This window comes from Ornithorhynchus anatinus, chromosome X4, assembly GCF_004115215.2.
Source record: "Ornithorhynchus anatinus isolate Pmale09 chromosome X4, mOrnAna1.pri.v4, whole genome shotgun sequence".
In the NCBI taxonomy this organism is placed as follows: domain Eukaryota; kingdom Metazoa; phylum Chordata; class Mammalia; order Monotremata; family Ornithorhynchidae; genus Ornithorhynchus; species Ornithorhynchus anatinus.
In genome coordinates, this window is record NC_041752.1 from 1024099 (window position 1) to 1040214 (window position 16116).

The 16116-nt window shown below is 60.3% G+C and overlaps 1 protein-coding gene across 5 annotated transcripts in view; it reads right to left on the reverse strand.

Moving 5' to 3' along the window:
• Positions 1-2080: 2080 nt before the first annotated feature.
• Positions 2081-16116, reverse strand: part of VWF (von Willebrand factor) — a 55203-nt gene continuing 41167 nt past the window's right edge. For all 5 annotated transcript variants that reach the window (XM_029054464.2, XM_029054462.2, XM_029054461.2 and 2 more), the window contains 19 exons: positions 15801-15978; positions 15066-15304; positions 14385-14577; positions 13413-13754; positions 12401-12606; positions 11579-11681; positions 11206-11280; positions 10431-10535; positions 9275-9480; positions 9012-9161; positions 8173-8283; positions 5555-5738; positions 4978-5018; positions 4741-4842; positions 4349-4447; positions 4028-4156; positions 3108-3147; positions 2722-2819; positions 2081-2328 (listed from right to left, as the gene is read on the reverse strand). In XM_029054464.2, coding sequence (XP_028910297.1) covers positions 2140-2328; positions 2722-2819; positions 3108-3147; positions 4028-4156; positions 4349-4447; positions 4741-4842; positions 4978-5018; positions 5555-5738; positions 8173-8283; positions 9012-9161; positions 9275-9480; positions 10431-10535; positions 11206-11280; positions 11579-11681; positions 12401-12606; positions 13413-13754; positions 14385-14577; positions 15066-15304; positions 15801-15978 — 2790 coding nt within the window. In that variant the 3' untranslated portion in view covers positions 2081-2139. The remainder of the gene's footprint in view (positions 2329-2721; positions 2820-3107; positions 3148-4027; positions 4157-4348; positions 4448-4740; positions 4843-4977; positions 5019-5554; positions 5739-8172; positions 8284-9011; positions 9162-9274; positions 9481-10430; positions 10536-11205; positions 11281-11578; positions 11682-12400; positions 12607-13412; positions 13755-14384; positions 14578-15065; positions 15305-15800; positions 15979-16116) is intronic.

Consider the following 16116-nt stretch of genomic DNA (forward strand, 5'->3'; position numbering starts at 1 on the left):
TGCGAGCTGTGGTGGGCGGTCGTGGGGGCCCCCGTGGAAGAGGAAGAGCAGACCACGGGAGTGTCCCGCGCTGCCCAAGAGAAGGCGAGAGCCAGCCCTGGCGGGGAAGCCCCCGGGGTCCCGATTCTCCATGACGCCGCCCCCCGCCCCCCGAGCCCTAGACGCCCTTTGAGACAGTGGACAGAGCAGGGTGGCACAGAGGGTACGGAAATCCTCCAGGGGCTCAGATTCCACACGGTCCTCGTCTCCTCCCCTGCCCACTGAAAATGGGACCCTCGGTGCCCGTCGCCTTCAGCCCTGAGCTGGGGGAAAACACCCCGCTCCCCCTCCCTGCTCTGGGCAGCGGGGCTCCCGGGACCCCTTTCCCCGGGAGCTGCCCACACGGTGCCAACTGACCCCGCACTTGCCCTCCTTGCCTCCCGTCGCAAAGCCCATCCTGGGGACTCTGGTACTTGGAGATCCTGAACGTGAAAGGCGGGAGAAAGTCCCGGAGTCCAAAATTCAGGAGTCTGAATGATGGCGAGGGCCTAAAGCCTGGCCCCCACTCCCTCGCCTCTCCAAAGGCCTGTCTCCTCCTTGACGTCTCTCCCCCTCCCCCCTCCTTGCCCAGCCCGAGCCCTGGGGGGGATCCTGGGGTCACTGCCCGGGGAGGGGGAGGGGAAAAAGGGTGCAGGCTCACCGGGCCCGGGACGGGCGCGGGAGGGGTTGGGCGGTCCGGCCTCGGGAAATCGCCGGTTTATCTGGCGACCCAGGCAATTTCAGTCGCGACTCAGACCGCCACGCCCCCTGCTCGGGCCCCGACCCCCGGTCCTCGGCCGCCGGTGCCCTAAGGCACGGTGTCCGGGCCGCGAGGTGCCACTGAGGCCAGGGAGAGAGAGCTGGAGAGGGGGCGATGGGAGCGGCAGGTGGCCATTCCCTAATCGGGAGGATCCCAAGAAAAATGTTCCCGGGGAAAGACACCGCCTCCACGAGGCCTTCCTTGACCGACCCCGGTCTTCGATTGGACATTGCCTGTAACTTCCGAGCGGATGGCGTAGGCTCTGTTCTCTCTCACGTCTTTACCTGGAGCACATTCAGCGATTCTGCCTCCTGCTCCAGCCCAGGCTCCAGTCCCCACCTCCATCCCCCACCTTCAGCCACAGTTCCAGCCGATGGAGCTCCGGTCCCACATTCTGGCTCCAGCCCCAGCCCCCACCCCAGCTCGGGCTCCCAGATTGGATTAAGAATCCCTCGAGAGCAAGGACCAGCTCTATTTTCATCAACAGTCTACTGTGTGCAGAGTGCAGATCCAGAAGCACATTATGTACAGAAGGCGGAACCAGGAGCACACTGTGTGCAGAGCGCTGAATCAGGAGCCCACTGCATGCAGAGCCCTGGGGTGAGGGCGAAGTCCGCGTAGAGCGCTAGGCTGCCTCCCTTTTCTAACCTTCACCACGACCCCCAATTTAACAAATCCCCAGCCCCTCCCCGGGTTCCTGGACTATGCAGGCAGCCCTGCCAGGAACCACCCTAAAAAGATCCAGGCGCCCTCTGGGGGCCTCGGTGATCCCAGCTGTGAAATGGGGGTGTATGTCCCCCGATTCCAACTCCCTAGCCAGGGGTGCCCAAAAAGGCCAATTCCCCGCTGCTTAACTCCCCCGTGGGTCCAACGTCCGAGCGTCTCCGGGGTCTCTAACCCTCCACCTCCCCGCCCCTCGATCTCCCGACCTGGGGCCACGGACCCCAGACCGGTGTCAGGCGATGCGGGCGGCCGTGACAGACAATCCTCGGCCCCCGGCTCTGGTTTCGGGCAGGGGGGCAGCGTGGGCGGTCGGGGCGGACAGGAGCGGTGAGATGGTCACCTCTGAATTATTGAGCAGTTGACGTTGCCTGCCCCCGGCCATGCCCCCGACCCTCGGCCGTTTCACGTTCCGGGAACGCTCCGGGACAGGGTGGGCGCTGGGAGGATCGACCCGATCAAGACGGCCCTCCCTTGAGTCCCGGGCTCCCACAGAGCCGGCTCCTCTTCCCCCAGCCCAGCCCCCGGGGTCCCTACGGCCACGAGGAGCCCCCTGCCCTCTCAAAGAGAGGCGAGCCCAGGTCGATCACGGAGATTTGGCTTTATTGCGGGGGCGGCCGGCGGAGGAGGAAGGAGGGCGGTCACGGTGGGCAGCTGTGGGCGGCGCAGGAGCAGCCCTGAGCGCTCAGGACGTGGTGAAGCACCAGCGAGCCGTTGGCGCAGCGCAGGGTCACCTGGCGCGGCTCGGTGGCGGTGGCGGAGCAGCAGGAGCAGAGGCCTTCCACTCTCCCCGTGTGCCCGGAGTAGGCGGTCTGGCTGCTGCATTTGCCCTGGAAAGATTAGCGCGGCCGTCAGCCCCGCGACCCTCCGCCGAGGTTAGCGCGGGCATACCCCTGCTCCCGAGCGGCTGGCCCCGACACCTTCCCACGAGGGAGAGGATCGTTCCGCTGGCCCATCCCGAGGGAGAGGGTCCGCCCGTAGCCTTGGCCCCCGGACTCGGCCTCTCCTACCCTCGACCTGCCTCCAGTCGCTGCTCTGAGCTGGGTCCGCTGGGTGACCTCGATAATGACCCCCACCATAGGAGATGCGAGACCACCCCTAGGAGAACTTCAGTGGTTAGGGGCGAGAGCTCCCCGAGGCTGCTGTCTAGGTGGGGGATAGGGGAGGAGGGGGCGGCTGGACACTGGAGGGGGGGGGGGGGGGTCGGGCCAGAGATCCCTCACCGCGCAGTATGGAATGTCTATTTTCTCCTCGGACTTGCAGTCTCCAATCTCCACAAACTGCAGACTCCCCGAGACCTGTTTGCACTCCGACACAACACCTGCCACGGCCAGGAAGAGAAGGAGAGGAGGGAGCCGGGATAGGGGGATTATCTCGTGCCCTTTCAGCGAGGAACTCAAAGTTCTTTATGGTCCCAGTCTTCAACCCAAAGAATGCGGCTCATCCCCCTTTGACAGATGGGAAAACTGAGGTCCGACAAGGAGAGCAAATCTTTCATGCATGCAGTAGGTGCTTGATATGGTGCGAAGCAGGCATTCCATATAGCACTCTCTGGCACGTAGGCTCCCAGTCAGTGTTGGTAAGGGGGAGAAGGTTAGAGGTTACTTACATTTGTTACAGCAGGTGTTGTCGATTTTCACGACACTCCCCTAGAGGATTGCAAAGGTCATAGTTTGTGCACAAAGAGGTCACCGGATCAGCACCACCAGAGTTTAGCTAACCCAGCCTCACCGGTTCAGCACCACAACTGGTCAGTTAACCCCACCTCACTGGGTCAGCACCACCACAGGTCATCTAACCACACCTCACCAGATGAGCACCACCCACCCCCGCCAGCTAACTCCACCTCACTGGACCAGCACCACCACCTGTCAGCTAATTCTGCTTCACCAGACCAGCAACACCACAGATCAGCTAACCCCACCTCGCCAGAACAACACTCCCTCCAGTTCTGGCTAGCCAAGGGGCCCTGGACCCCGGAGACTAGGAGGTCGAATCCTGTCACCCCAGACTTTTTAATGGTATTTTTTAAGCGCTTACTACTTGCCAGGTATTAATACTAAGGGCTGGGGTAGATAAAAGCCAATCGGGTTGTAGATGATCTACAATTTTAACCCCCATTTTAGAGATGAAGAAACTGAGGAGTACAGAAGTTAAGTGACTTGCCCAAGGTCACGCAGCAGACTGACAGAGCTGGGATTTGAACCTAGGTCCGCTGATTCCCCAGTCCCATGCTTTTTCCACTAGGCCATGCTGCTTCTTCAGTGTGCCTGCCCCACCCGGGTCTGTCACCCTCCAGCCCCCAAGGGGCAAGAGAGTCGAAGAGGTGAGTGTGGCCTGATTTCACACCACCCCCTGCAGATTGCAGACCTTCCCAATGGCTTGGGTGGTGTCCATATCAGAAAGTGACACCCCTCCACCGGAGCCCCAGACCGTGAGTTTAATGGGGGTTGGCCAGCCCCACCGTGGGAAATGCAACTGGGGTTCAGCTGCATTTGGTTCAGTGTGGGCATCCCGGACCCTACTCACCCCCTCTGCCAGGCATCTCTGGGCGTCGAAGGCCGGGCATCTAGTCACCTGCCTCTCCCAGGTGATCTCCTCTTGCTCGCTGCCCCAACAGGAGTGTGTGTCACAGCCGTCCTGGAGGGTATCGTTCGGCTAAAAGAGACGATGGGATTGGTCAAGCCCTGGGAGGGGCTTGGGAGAGGGGACCCTTGGCCTGATTGCGGGGGCGGGAGGGGCGGGGGAAGAGCTCAGTCCCGCAAACTCCGAGGGAAGGAAAGAAAGAGGGGGATTCGGTACCCGGAGTGCATATGGATAGAGCCCCCAACAGGCTCGGGAGACACCCACCTTCAGCTCCATGATCCGCCCCTCTTTCAGTCTGATGATGCAGGCGGTCGGCACACACTTCCCACAGCACGAACCGTTCACCTTCTCCTCTCGGTAGCCCTGGAGGGAGGGGAGGAGCGGGGAGAGATCCTGGACCCCGCCGACCCTCTCCCCACCTCTCTTGTCAGGCCGAGGGAGCGGGGGAGAAGGGGATTTGGGGTCCCCGGGATCGACGGGACTCTGAATGCTCTGGGGACTCAAACTGCCCAAGCCATCAGCTCCCACTCCGAGTCTTCTGGATCCGGGCTGGGGGCTCTAGAAGTCCCAGGGGTTTCCCGCCAGAGCTCCGAAGAGGGGGTGGGAGAAGGAGCTCCCTCTTCCCACGTGGCTCCGCCCCCGGCTCCCCTCCTTACCCTGGGGCAGGAGTAGCAGGTGGTGGTCCGGCACTGTAGTTGGAAGGAGCTGCTGCTGCAGTGACACGAGGTGCACGGATCCTCCATCAGGCTACTGCCGGGCTGCAACAGCGGACCAAGACAGCGTGCTCTCGTCTGGCCCCCGGGGGGCTCCTGACCGGCCCAGCCCCCTGCCCCCGCGCTGCCAGCCATGCCCACGAAGCCCCTCCCCTTTACTTTCAGACCCGCCTCTCTTACCGCAATGATGGTCCCGTTGACCACACAGCCCTGGACCGGCTCTGTAGGGGCGAGGCGGCTCTGTGTTGGCTAGCCTTCCTCAGCGGCCTGGGCTGAGGGCACCACCCCCCTCTCCCCTCGCCTCGCCCCTTCCCCTCTCTGGACCTTAGATCCCCCACCACGCCGTTCCCCTCCCTCCCCATCATGGTTTCCTGCGACGCAGCAGGAGTGGGGAGGCTAGACCTAAGAACTTCCCCAACCAAGTAATGCGAGAGTCTGGAGGACTATAAGCTTCCTCGGGGGTCTTCAAGAAAGAGGTAGTCGCCCCCTCCCTCGGTCCTCCCCGAGAGTCTTCTAGAAAGGGGCGGGCGTCCCCTTTCTGTCCGCCTCAAGGTGGGAGAGGTTCCGCCTGGGAGGATGAGGAGGGCGACGACTTAGGACCCAAGAAGACTGTTGGCGAGGGGACTGTGAGCCCGGGGCGGAGAGGGCGGAGGAACGGAACCCCCTTGGGACGGGGAGTTGGCAACTGGCCTGACTGCCACCCCGCGCCCAACCACGAGCCCCAGGCGTCCCCCTCGCCCATCCCGCAGTCGCTCACCGCAGCGGCAGGAGGGGCAGCAGCCCTCGAGGCGCTTACAGCTGAGCTGGAAGCCCAACGGGCAGGTCGGCAGGTCCAGCTGGCCGCACAAGACATTTTGGCGCCGGACGAACACCTCCTCGTGTTGCCGCACGCACTCGTTAATGACGCAGGGGTTCTCCGGGTCGGGCCAGCGCGACCCCACCTGCGGCGGCGAGAGGGGCAGGGAGGAGAAGCAGAGCCCATCTCTGAGGCTGAGGCTCGGGGGAAAGGGGTGCTGGGGGGTTCTAACCCCTCCACCGCCCCACCTTGGCTAAGGTGGCTGGACCTCAGCTTCCCTCCGAAAAGCAGCTCCCCCGGCCTCTCCCCCCCTGCGAGCTTCTCACTTCCAACCAGCCGGCCTGACAGGTGGGGAGACTGAGGCCCAGGGGCTCATGCTATGGGAATCTTGGAATCATCCAACCCCTCTGAGTCTGCACTCTCCAACCCTGACTCTCCCTCAGTGACCATCCAACTTTCCCCTCTCCATCTCTGCTTCCTCCCTCCGCCCCCAGTGACCCAGCACGGGCCATCCATCCCTCCTGAGTCTCCCCTCTCCATTCCTGATTTCCCTCTTCGCCCCAGTGACCAGCAAGGACTCTCATCTACAGCTGCACTGCTCCCTGTGGCCCCCACCCCTCCCGCTGGAGGAAGACGTGCTTCCTGTTGCCCCCTCCCCACCTCAGCTCCACTGGGGTCCTTCACGCTAGTGGGAGGGATTGGAGAAGGGCACTTCCGTGTTTGCCCTGTCCAGCCGCTGTCCTCTGGCCAAGTCCTGCCTCTGGCCTGGAACTCCCTCCATTTTCATATCCGACAATTAATCTCCCCACCTTCGAAGCCTTATCGAGGGCACATCTCCACCGAGAGGCTTTCCGTGACTAAGCGATCACTTCTTTTCCCACCCCTTTCTGCGTCGCTTTGACTTACTCCCTTTATTCACCACCCCGGCCCCAGGCCCACAGCACTTAGGTACCAAACTGTAATTTATATTTTAATGTCCGTCTCCCCCTCTAGACCGTAAGATCGTAGTGGGCAGTGAATGTGTCTGCTATATTGTTGCCTTGTACTCTCCCAAGCGCTTAGGAAACAGTAAACGCTCAACAAAAATGATCAATCAATTAATTCCTGGTCCTGTAACCTCCAACCTCACCCTCCTCTCAGCCTGTCTGTCCAGAGTAAAGAGCGCTGACTTTTTCTGCCCATCCTCACCCGGAAGCTGCGGGGAGAGGTGGGGGGCGGATGAAGAGGTGCTGCAGACACGCCAACCTGGGCGGAGCTGGGGGTGGACCCCAGCCCACACATTTCCGCCGGCCGAAGCTCCCCTGAGCCGGTGGACTTCCCACCCCGGAGCCTTCCTGGGCCTGGAGTCCGGAGACCTGGGGTCTAATCCCGGCTCCGCCCCCTGGCCTGCTGTGTGACCTTGGGCGAGTCAAACTTCTCTGTGCCTCAGTTTCCTCAACTATAAAATGGAGATTAAATATCCATCCCCTCTCCCTCTTAGACCCGGAGCCCCCGGAGGGGAGTGGACTGTGTCTGATCTGATTTTATCCCAGTGCTTAGCTCAGTACTTGGCATATAGTAGCCTTTCAAATACCACAAGTCATTATTATTATCGTCCCTCCTGGGAGGCGGCGAGTGGAGTCCAAGAAGCCAAGGACGACCCCCAGCGGCGGAGAGGCGGCCCCAGGCGGGGAGGGAAGGGAGGGAGGGGAAGGAGAGGAGGGGGATCCGGCCCGAGCCCCGCTCTCTGGCTCCGAGGCTGGGAAAGCAGCCTTGGCGCGGCCGGCCGGCCGGGGAGCAAGATAAGCGGGAAAAGGCGGAATGTCCAGATGTGACTCCACGATTAGGAGGGGGAAACATCTGGAAAGGGGCTCGGTGAGTCACTGCTCTCGCAGCCTGCGAGGGGCAGAGCCGTCAGCCTCCAGCGGGACCTGGGGCGGGGGGCTCCAGCCCTCGCGGCTTTCCGGGGAGCTGGGCGGGGACTAGAGAAAGCCCCCTCCCACCGCCCCCCGCTTATTCGGACCTCTCCTCTGCCCAGAGCTCCGTGTCCTTCACCCTGCGTCCTGCGTCCTGGATTCTCACGGCCAGTCAGGGGGAGGGGGACGCTAGCCCCATTTTACAGAGGAGGAATCAAGCAGAGAGGTAACAATAATTGTGGTATTTGTTAAACTCTTGCTATGTGCCCGGCACTGTACTAAGCGCTGGGGTAGATACAAGCAAATCAGGTTAGACACAATCCCTGTCCCACACTGGGCTCACAGTCTTAATCCCCATTTTACAGATGAGGTAACCGAGGCACATAGAAGTGAAGTGACTTGTCCAAGATCACACAGGAGAAAAGTGGCAGAGTCGGGATTAGAATCCAGGTCCTTCTGACTCCCAGGCCCGTGCTCAATCTACTAGACCACGCTGCAGAAAGTTCCCCAGAAAGACAAGGGAAAGACGCCTGACTCCCACCCCTGTTCCCTAGGGAGAGGAGACAGAACTAGAGAGAATTAGAGAGAGAGAGAGAGAGCGAGAACGAGCGCGTGCACTCCCGACTCGACCCCCGGCCCCGCGGTGACACCCGCCCCACAAAACACAAACACAAACGAACGCACCTGTTGCAACCGGACCTCGGTGTCCCCACGCAGGGAATTTTCTTTTGTTTCGCAGGCCGCCGCTAGGCAGCGTCCACAGCACTCCCCTTCCCGCAACACGTAGGTGAAGCCCTGCATGGAGCAGGAAGAGGATGGAGGAAGGCGGGAACCCCCGGCCATCCACCTCCCTGGCCTCGCAAACCCAGAGCCCTGGCTTTGGTACCACGGTACCACATGGTATCACGGTGCACGCAGACCTGAGAGGGGAATCAGCAATGAAGAGACTCCCAGCTGCCTCCTCGGGCCTCGGTTTTCCTCTCTGGGAAATGGAGAGAGCCAGTGCCCGCCCAGGCATCCTGCCCCCCCCCCGCCCCCTTAATAATAATAGGATTGATGGTATTTTTTAAGCGCTTACTATGTGCCAAGCACTGTTCTAAACACAGTAGATACAAAGTAATCAGGTTGTCCCACGTGGAGCTCATAGTCTTAATCCCCATTTTACAGGTGAGGGAACTGAGGCACAGAGAAATGCAGTGATTTGCCCAAGGTCACACAGCAGACAAGTGGTGGAGTCGGGATTAGATCCCACGTCCTCTGACTCCCAAACCCGTGCTCTTTCCATTAAGGCCACTCTGCTTCTCTCCACCCGATGGGGTCCAGGCTCGCCCTTGAAGGGGCGGGAGAAGGAGGGAGGGAGAGGGAGAAGAGGAAAGGGAAGGAAGGAAGGCTGGGGAGAGGATGGAGCCTCTGAGAGTTAACTCTGAGGACGAGGTGGGAGGCGGGACACGGGAAGGTCAGCTGGAGGTCCCTCACTGCCCTCTCCCCGGACAGCCGCGCCCCCCCCCCCCCCCCCCCCTCACCGGCTTGCAGTTTTCATCGCAGATTTTCGGGCGGCACTGGGCCACCCGCAGGCCCACCACCTCGTCCTCCACGTCGGTGCAGGTGCAGGTCCGGCAGTCTTCCTCCCAGAACCGCCCCACGGGGTACACGGTACCGCGGTGCACGCAGACCTGAGAGGGCGGGCAGAAGGCACCAGGGGTGAAAGCTGTGGCATCGGGTACCCCCTCACCCGCACATACCCGGGGATTGCCTATGAGCCTCGATGGCGGAGACCCCCGCTCACCTTATCCGGAGCGCACGAGGTGGTGGTGCAGCCGCAGTCGTTGGTCACCGAGCTGGACAGGTAGCCCAGCGGGCAGCTGGCGGTAACGTTGACGCAGCTGCAGACGCATTCGTACTCGTCGCAGCACTGGGTCTCCCGGCGGGTCAGGGTCCGGTGCGGTGGGCAGGAGGGCGGGGGCTCCTGGCTGCACTCCTCCTTCCTGCAGCCTGGGGTTGCAAAAATCCGGACGTCGGTGCCTCCCCGGGGGTGGCGGGGATGGGAGACGGGACCAGTAGGTGTATGTGTGTGTGCTGGCAGAAGGGCAGTTTACCTCTGACCTGAGCAGCGTGGCCTAGTGGATAGAACACGGGCCTGGGAGTAGGAAGGACCTGGGTACTAATCCCTGTTCAGCCACTTGTCGGCTGTGTGACCTTGAGCAAGTCACTTAACTTCTCTGGGCCTCAGTTCCCTCAACAGTAAAACGGGGAATAAGACTGTGACCCCCATGTGGACAAGGACAGTGTCCAACCCGAATTACTTGTATCCACCTCAGCGCTTGATACAGGGCCTGGTACAAAGTAAGTGTTTAACATGCACTGCAATTATTATTCTCATTCTTTTTTTTAAATGGTATTTGTTAAGCACTTACTATGTGCTAAACACTGTCAGGTTGTCCCAGGTGGGGCTCACAGTCTTAATACCCATTTTCCAGAGGAAATCACTGAGGCACAGAGAAGTTAAGTGACTTTCCCAGAGTCACACAGCTGACAAGAGGCGAATCCAGGATTAGAACCCACGATCTCTGACTCCCAAGCCCGTGTTCTTTGCACTAAGCCACGAGGCTTCTCTATAATAATAATAATTATTATCATTATTATTATCACAATCAGACTGGGCCAAAGAGAGATCAGGGAAGGGGTATAAAGGATCAAAGCCCTACCAAGGGCAGGGCCCAGGTCAGACGTTCCTTCTCTTGGGAACGTAGGGAGAGGAGGGGCCGTAAAAGGGAGCTGGGAGGAACAGGGAGGGGGGCCGTGAACCCGGTGGGCTCAGACCCACTCAGTCTGAGGGATTCAAAGGGAGGAGCCACTTGGATCAGTCAGAGAGTGAGGAGGAGCGAGGTGGGGGATGGATAGGGGAGCCTCGGGCGGGGCGCGGGAGCCGGAGGCGTGTTTACCGCAGTCATAGCGAGGTTGGCACTCTCCAGGGTTCACCAGCACCGGCTGGAGCCCTCCTTGGCACAGTGGCACGGGGGGCTGCTCGCACGAATCCAGGTCGCAGACTGTGGAACCAAAAGAAGACAGGCGATCAGGAGAGGGGCTTCGGGGGTCACACGGAGAGAACCGGTCCCCCGTCCCCGGTCCAACTGAATAATAGTAATAGTAATGATTAGGTATTTATTAAGCGCTTACTATGTGCCAGGCACTGTACTAAGCGCTGGAGTGGATACAAGCAAATCGGGGTGGGCACAGTTTCTGTCCCACATGGGGCTCACTATTTCAATCCCCATTTTAGAAACGAGGTAACTGAGGCACGGAGAAATGAAGTGACTTGTCTAAGGTCACAGAGCAGACAAGTCGCGAAGTCGGGATTAGAACTCAGAACCTTCTGACTTCCAGGCCCTCGCTCTGTCCACTACACCACGTTTCCCCCCAGCCCCTCTCCCATAGGATCCCCTTCATTCCCACAGTGCCTCCCGGGGAGCAGGTGGGAGGGAAATCGGGCCGGAGAGAGGGAAGGGATATTCCTGGCCCCCCCGCCCCCGTTCCAGCCCCGACCCCGGGATGGTCTCTACGCAGACAGCTGGGCCCCAGGCGGCTGGAAGCCGGAGGGAAATGAGCCAGAGCCTGGAGGCGGGTGCCAGGGAAGCCATGGGAAGGGATGGGGTCCAGCCTGCCGTGCGACCCCTGTTCCCTCCCATGCCGACGAGGGTGCAGAGAAGAAGCCCCCACCGCACTCGAAGTCAGGGCAGCACTGTTCGGGGCGCTGGCGCAGCCGGGGCATCTCGCACGGGCCACACGGGGGCGCTGCGGGAGGAAAAGGGCTGTGCTGAAACGCAGGGCAGAGCACGCGGAGCGAGGGGGCGCGAAGCCAGGGAGTTGGGGGGCGGGGAAGGAAGACGGTCCAGGCCTGGAGACTAGGGGCCCGATGGCGCTCAAGATCCTTCAACCCATTAGTGAGATCAGGCAGGTAAACAGGGCTTGGCCGGAGAACCCGGGATCCAAAAAGAATCCGACTGAGGGCTTAATGGGAAATAGCGCTTCCTGCCCCATTTTGCCACTGAGGGGGTAGAGGCTGAGGGCTCAGGGGCTCGGGGGCACTCACGTTTGGCAGTAGGGCAGGGCTGGGTAGTGCAGTTGATACTCCTGTGGTCGAGGCACACGCAGAGTTGACAGGGCTGGCCCTCCGGGACCCAGGTCTCCATCAACTAGGGATAGACAAGGAGAGGATACCTGGGGTGGCCCTTAGCTTAGGGGCACCGTTCTTGAAGCCAAGACACTGGCGTTCCCATTGCCCCCTTCCCCCGGAGACGCTGGCTTCCTCCTCGGTCAGGTCCACGTGGACAAAGGCAGCTGCCTGGGCTGCTCTGATGCTTCTCGGCCTGGAGGCAGAGGGGTGGACTACGTATCCACTGAACCTCCCACACTTCTCTGTCAGGGATTCTGCTTGGGCCAGAGAGAGGGAGGGAGGGGACAGGCACCCCTGGTGCCGCTGGGTTGCGGGAGGGAGGTTTGGCTGGGAGCCCTGGGCAGTCAGGAGTGGCAGTGGGCACCCTCGAGGTGCCGCTCTTTCTCCCTTCCCCTGCCCCCACGGCCCCACCCATAGGTCTACACTTGGACTCCCATTTTTGGTTCGTTCTTTCTACTGTTAATCGTTCTGTTTCCCCGGTGGAAGGCACCGTCCCGATCAGGCTGAGGGCTCCGCCACCACAGAAAAAGGGCAGCAGGTTCTAAGGCCATCGGCTCCTGAGTGCCTTGCCCTCCCCCCCTCCATTCGAGATGCTCTGGCCATCAACGGGGTGAGATGCTGAGTCGGACTACAAGGGGCTCCGCTGGGAGTCTCTCTCAAGGATCGGCAGCCCCGGGGTGAGAGGAGCAGAAGCCCCTGGGGAGGGAGGGGTTGCAGCCCCCGAAGTGGTAAGGGTACCTTGTGCATGGTTCCATCCTCCCCTACACACTGCTTGCAGGCCTCCTCCGGCACACAAGCGCCATCCAACAGCAAGTATCCCTTGGGGCAGAAGCAGCCCTCCGTGGGGTGGTCCGCACACGAGCTGGTATTGGCATTGGTGTCGCAGTGGCGAGGACAGCCATGCTGGCAGGGGTTGTACACCAGGGCCGGTGGGCAACTCATAGCTGTGGGCACAAGGGCACCCACCTCACCCTCTGCTGGCAGCATCCAGATGGTTCCTCTGACCCCCTGAAGGGGACAGGCTGCACAGTTCAGAGAGGGTGATGGACTTGCCCAGAGTCACCTGAGAGGCAGCCCCAGGAGTCTTGGGTAGCAGGGGCTTGGCCCCATCCAGTAGGTGACCATTTTGCTCTCAGCATCCCATCCACCTGGCTGCATTGACCTCTTTTCACTGGACCAAACCCTTCCCCACTTTCTTCCTCCTCTCAACAACTGGGAGGTAGGGGTTGGGGACTACAGGTATTAGATGGGGAAAAACAAGGCCCAGAAAGATTGCTTGACTCATTCCAGGTCACACAGCAGCTCCCTGCATGGCCAAAATGAAAATTCAAGCTCCCAGTTCTCAGTCGCCCGCCTAACAATAATAACTATAGTATTTGTTAAGCACTTACTGTGTGTCAAACTTTGTTCTAAGCACTGGGGTAGATACAAGGTAATCAGGTTGGACACAGTCCCACAGGGAGATGTATTCATCCCCATTTTACAGATGTGATAACTGAAGCGCTAAGAAGTTAAGTGACTTCCCCAAGGTCACACCGCAGACATATGGCCGAGCCAGGATTAGAACTCACAACCTCTTTCTCCCAGGCCCATGCTCTTTCCATTAGGCCATACTTTTTCCCAGCAGAGGGAAGTCATATCATGAGGCAGGGGGCAGCAGAAGCGGCATTGCCGGTGTTAGGGAGGGGGAGAGGCAGGAGCCCAGAAAGAAGGGCAGGGAGGCTGGAAGCTGCACCCCCAGCACCCTCACCGCAGAAGGCCGGCGTTCTCCAGTCCACGCAGACCCCCTGTGTACGGCACAGGTGGGCGTAGGAGGCGAATGCCTCGCACACCTGCTCCTCGTGGCAGCTGTTTTCTTCGCAGATGGAGAAGAACGCGGCCGGGGCCAGGACTGGGTGGCAGGCGGTGAAGGGTGGGGAGAGGAGAGCATGGCAGCGGGCCCTGTGGGAAGCGGGACAGGTCTGGTCCAGGAGAGGCTCACACTCCTGGCCCGGCTCCGACTCCATCCACGCCTGCACCAACGCGCTCCGGTCCCTGGTCACGGAGCCGTCTGGCAGTGTCAGGTCGTTGGCCCGGTTCTCATCGCAGAGTCCTGTGTGTGGGGAGACAAGGGGGGCAGGGGGTGGGTTGGCACCGGGAATGGGAAAGAGAAGATCCCGGTGGTCCAGGGGGTGGGAGCGGGGCCATCAGGATGGGGATGAACCCAGGTGAGAGCCCAAACCCATTTTAGATGGGAACTCGAACCCAGAAACCAGCAGCTCCCTAAAATGCTTCTGAAAAACACAAGTTCCAGCTGTGGGGGTGATGGGGTTGTGGGTTCCAGCTGTCCAGGTGAAACCACTGTCTGGGCTGGACTCCAGCCTCACTCCCTGTGGTCACAGACCAGACACGGGAGCTTCAGAGCGGGGTTCTCTCCCAAGTGCTTAGTACAGTGCTTCACACACAGTAAGCGCTCAATAAATATGACTGAATGAATGGATGAATGGATGGATCCTGGAAGGACGTCAAATAAAGTCTGTCTGAATGGCTTTCTCCTCAGATTCATTCATTCATTCATTCAATAGTATTTATTGAGCGCTTACTATGTGCAGAGCACTATACTAAGCGCTTGGAATGAACAAGACGGCAACAGATCCCCTCTCCCAGCTCCACCCAGTCCACCTGATTCCCCCTAACACCCCATACTGAGTGGGCAGAGCTGGGGGCCAGGCCCCTCCCTCACCGCAGAGTCCGGACATGGGTGTGGCAAAGGCTTTGGGGCTGAGCTGGAGCTGGAACTCGTTGTTCTGGGGGGTGAAGGTGAGGACGTGGCCCAGCGGGGAGAATTTCATCTCGAACATGATGGCCCCGTAGATGTTGACCTCCACGTCTCCGTGCACGAACGGCACTGAAACCACCGTCCCATTGACCGTCACCTGCTCCGAACATGGGACGGAGGGGTCACAAGGTGGGGGTCGCAGGGTGGGTGACACACGAGAAGCAGACCTTGACAGGGCTGGGCTCCAGAGGCTCCCCCTGCTAGTTAATAATAACAATAATAATAATAATTTTGGTATTCGTTAGGCAATTACTAGGTGCCAGGCACTGTACTAAGCACTGATGTGGATACAAGCAAATCGGATTGGACATAGTCCCTGTCCCACATCGGGCTGACAGTCTTAATCGCCATTTTACAGATGAGGGTAACTAAGACACAGGGAAGCTAAGTGATTTGCCCAAGGTCACCCAGCAGACAAGTGGCAGAGATGGGATTAGAACCCAGGTACTTCTGACTCTCAGATCTGTGCTTTATCCACTAGGCCATGATCCTTCTCTAGTGGACTATGCTGATAGTCGATCTTGGGATGCTCCCACGTGGATGTCCAAGACGGTTCCCCCACCCAAGGGCCCTGGTCACCCGCACCTCCATGTGGTCATTGAGCTCGATGGTCAGGTCTCCACTCCTGGCCCGGATGGACCGCATGCAGTTCAGCCTGCCACTCTGGCTATCGTCGCCCTTGCTGCCACAGGCCCCATTATGTAGGACAAGCTCTGTGCCCCGGCCTGGCTCGCGGAACAGCACATATGAGCAGCTGCCCGTCAGCTTGAAGTCCTGCCCATCAAAGGTCACAATGTGCCGCGTGGAGCTGCCCATGCACAGGCCTGCACCGGGTGGGCAGAGGAGACGAGGGTCAGTCGTGAGTCAGGGAGAGAGGCAGAGGAGGGGGCGGGACGGATGGACATGGGTCAGGACAGACATCTAAACATCCCAGACCTGCCCCTGACCCCCAGCTACACTGCTGACCCAGATGGCCCTGGGTGGGAAGACTGGGCCTGAACTTCCAGCCGACTCCTCTGAAACAAGAGGGGCCCCGTCCCACCCTCTCAGACCCCCTGCCGCTGCCCCGCACCTCCCCCGCAGCCCCAGCCCATCTACCAGCCCTGTCCACACTGGGCTTGGCAGGAAGAGGATGATGGTGGGGGCTGCTTATATCAGGGATCCATCTTTCACTCTGCCTAGGCAATGATGGTCCCCATGAATGGGGAGAGAAGGTGGCCAGGGGGTGGGGGTGGGCCCAGAGATGGTCCCCAGGGATGGGAGAGAACGGTGTCTGGGAATGGGGGTCAGGACGATGCCCGGTGGGGGACGGTGACTCACAGGGACACGTCCAGTGGCAGCCACAAGTCCCCTCCGTCCTGGCAGGGGGCTGGCCGTTGGAGCAGGTGGGCTTGGGTGCTCGCTCGCAACTGACCCAGTGGCTCTCCACCGCCGTCCGGCCGTCTGGCAGGCAGGTGACCGTGTGGCACTGGTCCGGCAGGGTCCACGTGTCGCCGGGCTGGAGGAAGGCAGGGGCAACATGGGCCCCTTAGACTGTGAGCTTGTTGTGGGCAGGGAATGTGCACACAGTAAGCGATCAATAAATATGAATGATTGCCATCCAGGATGGGGCTCTCTCCGAAGTAGCTGGAGAGAG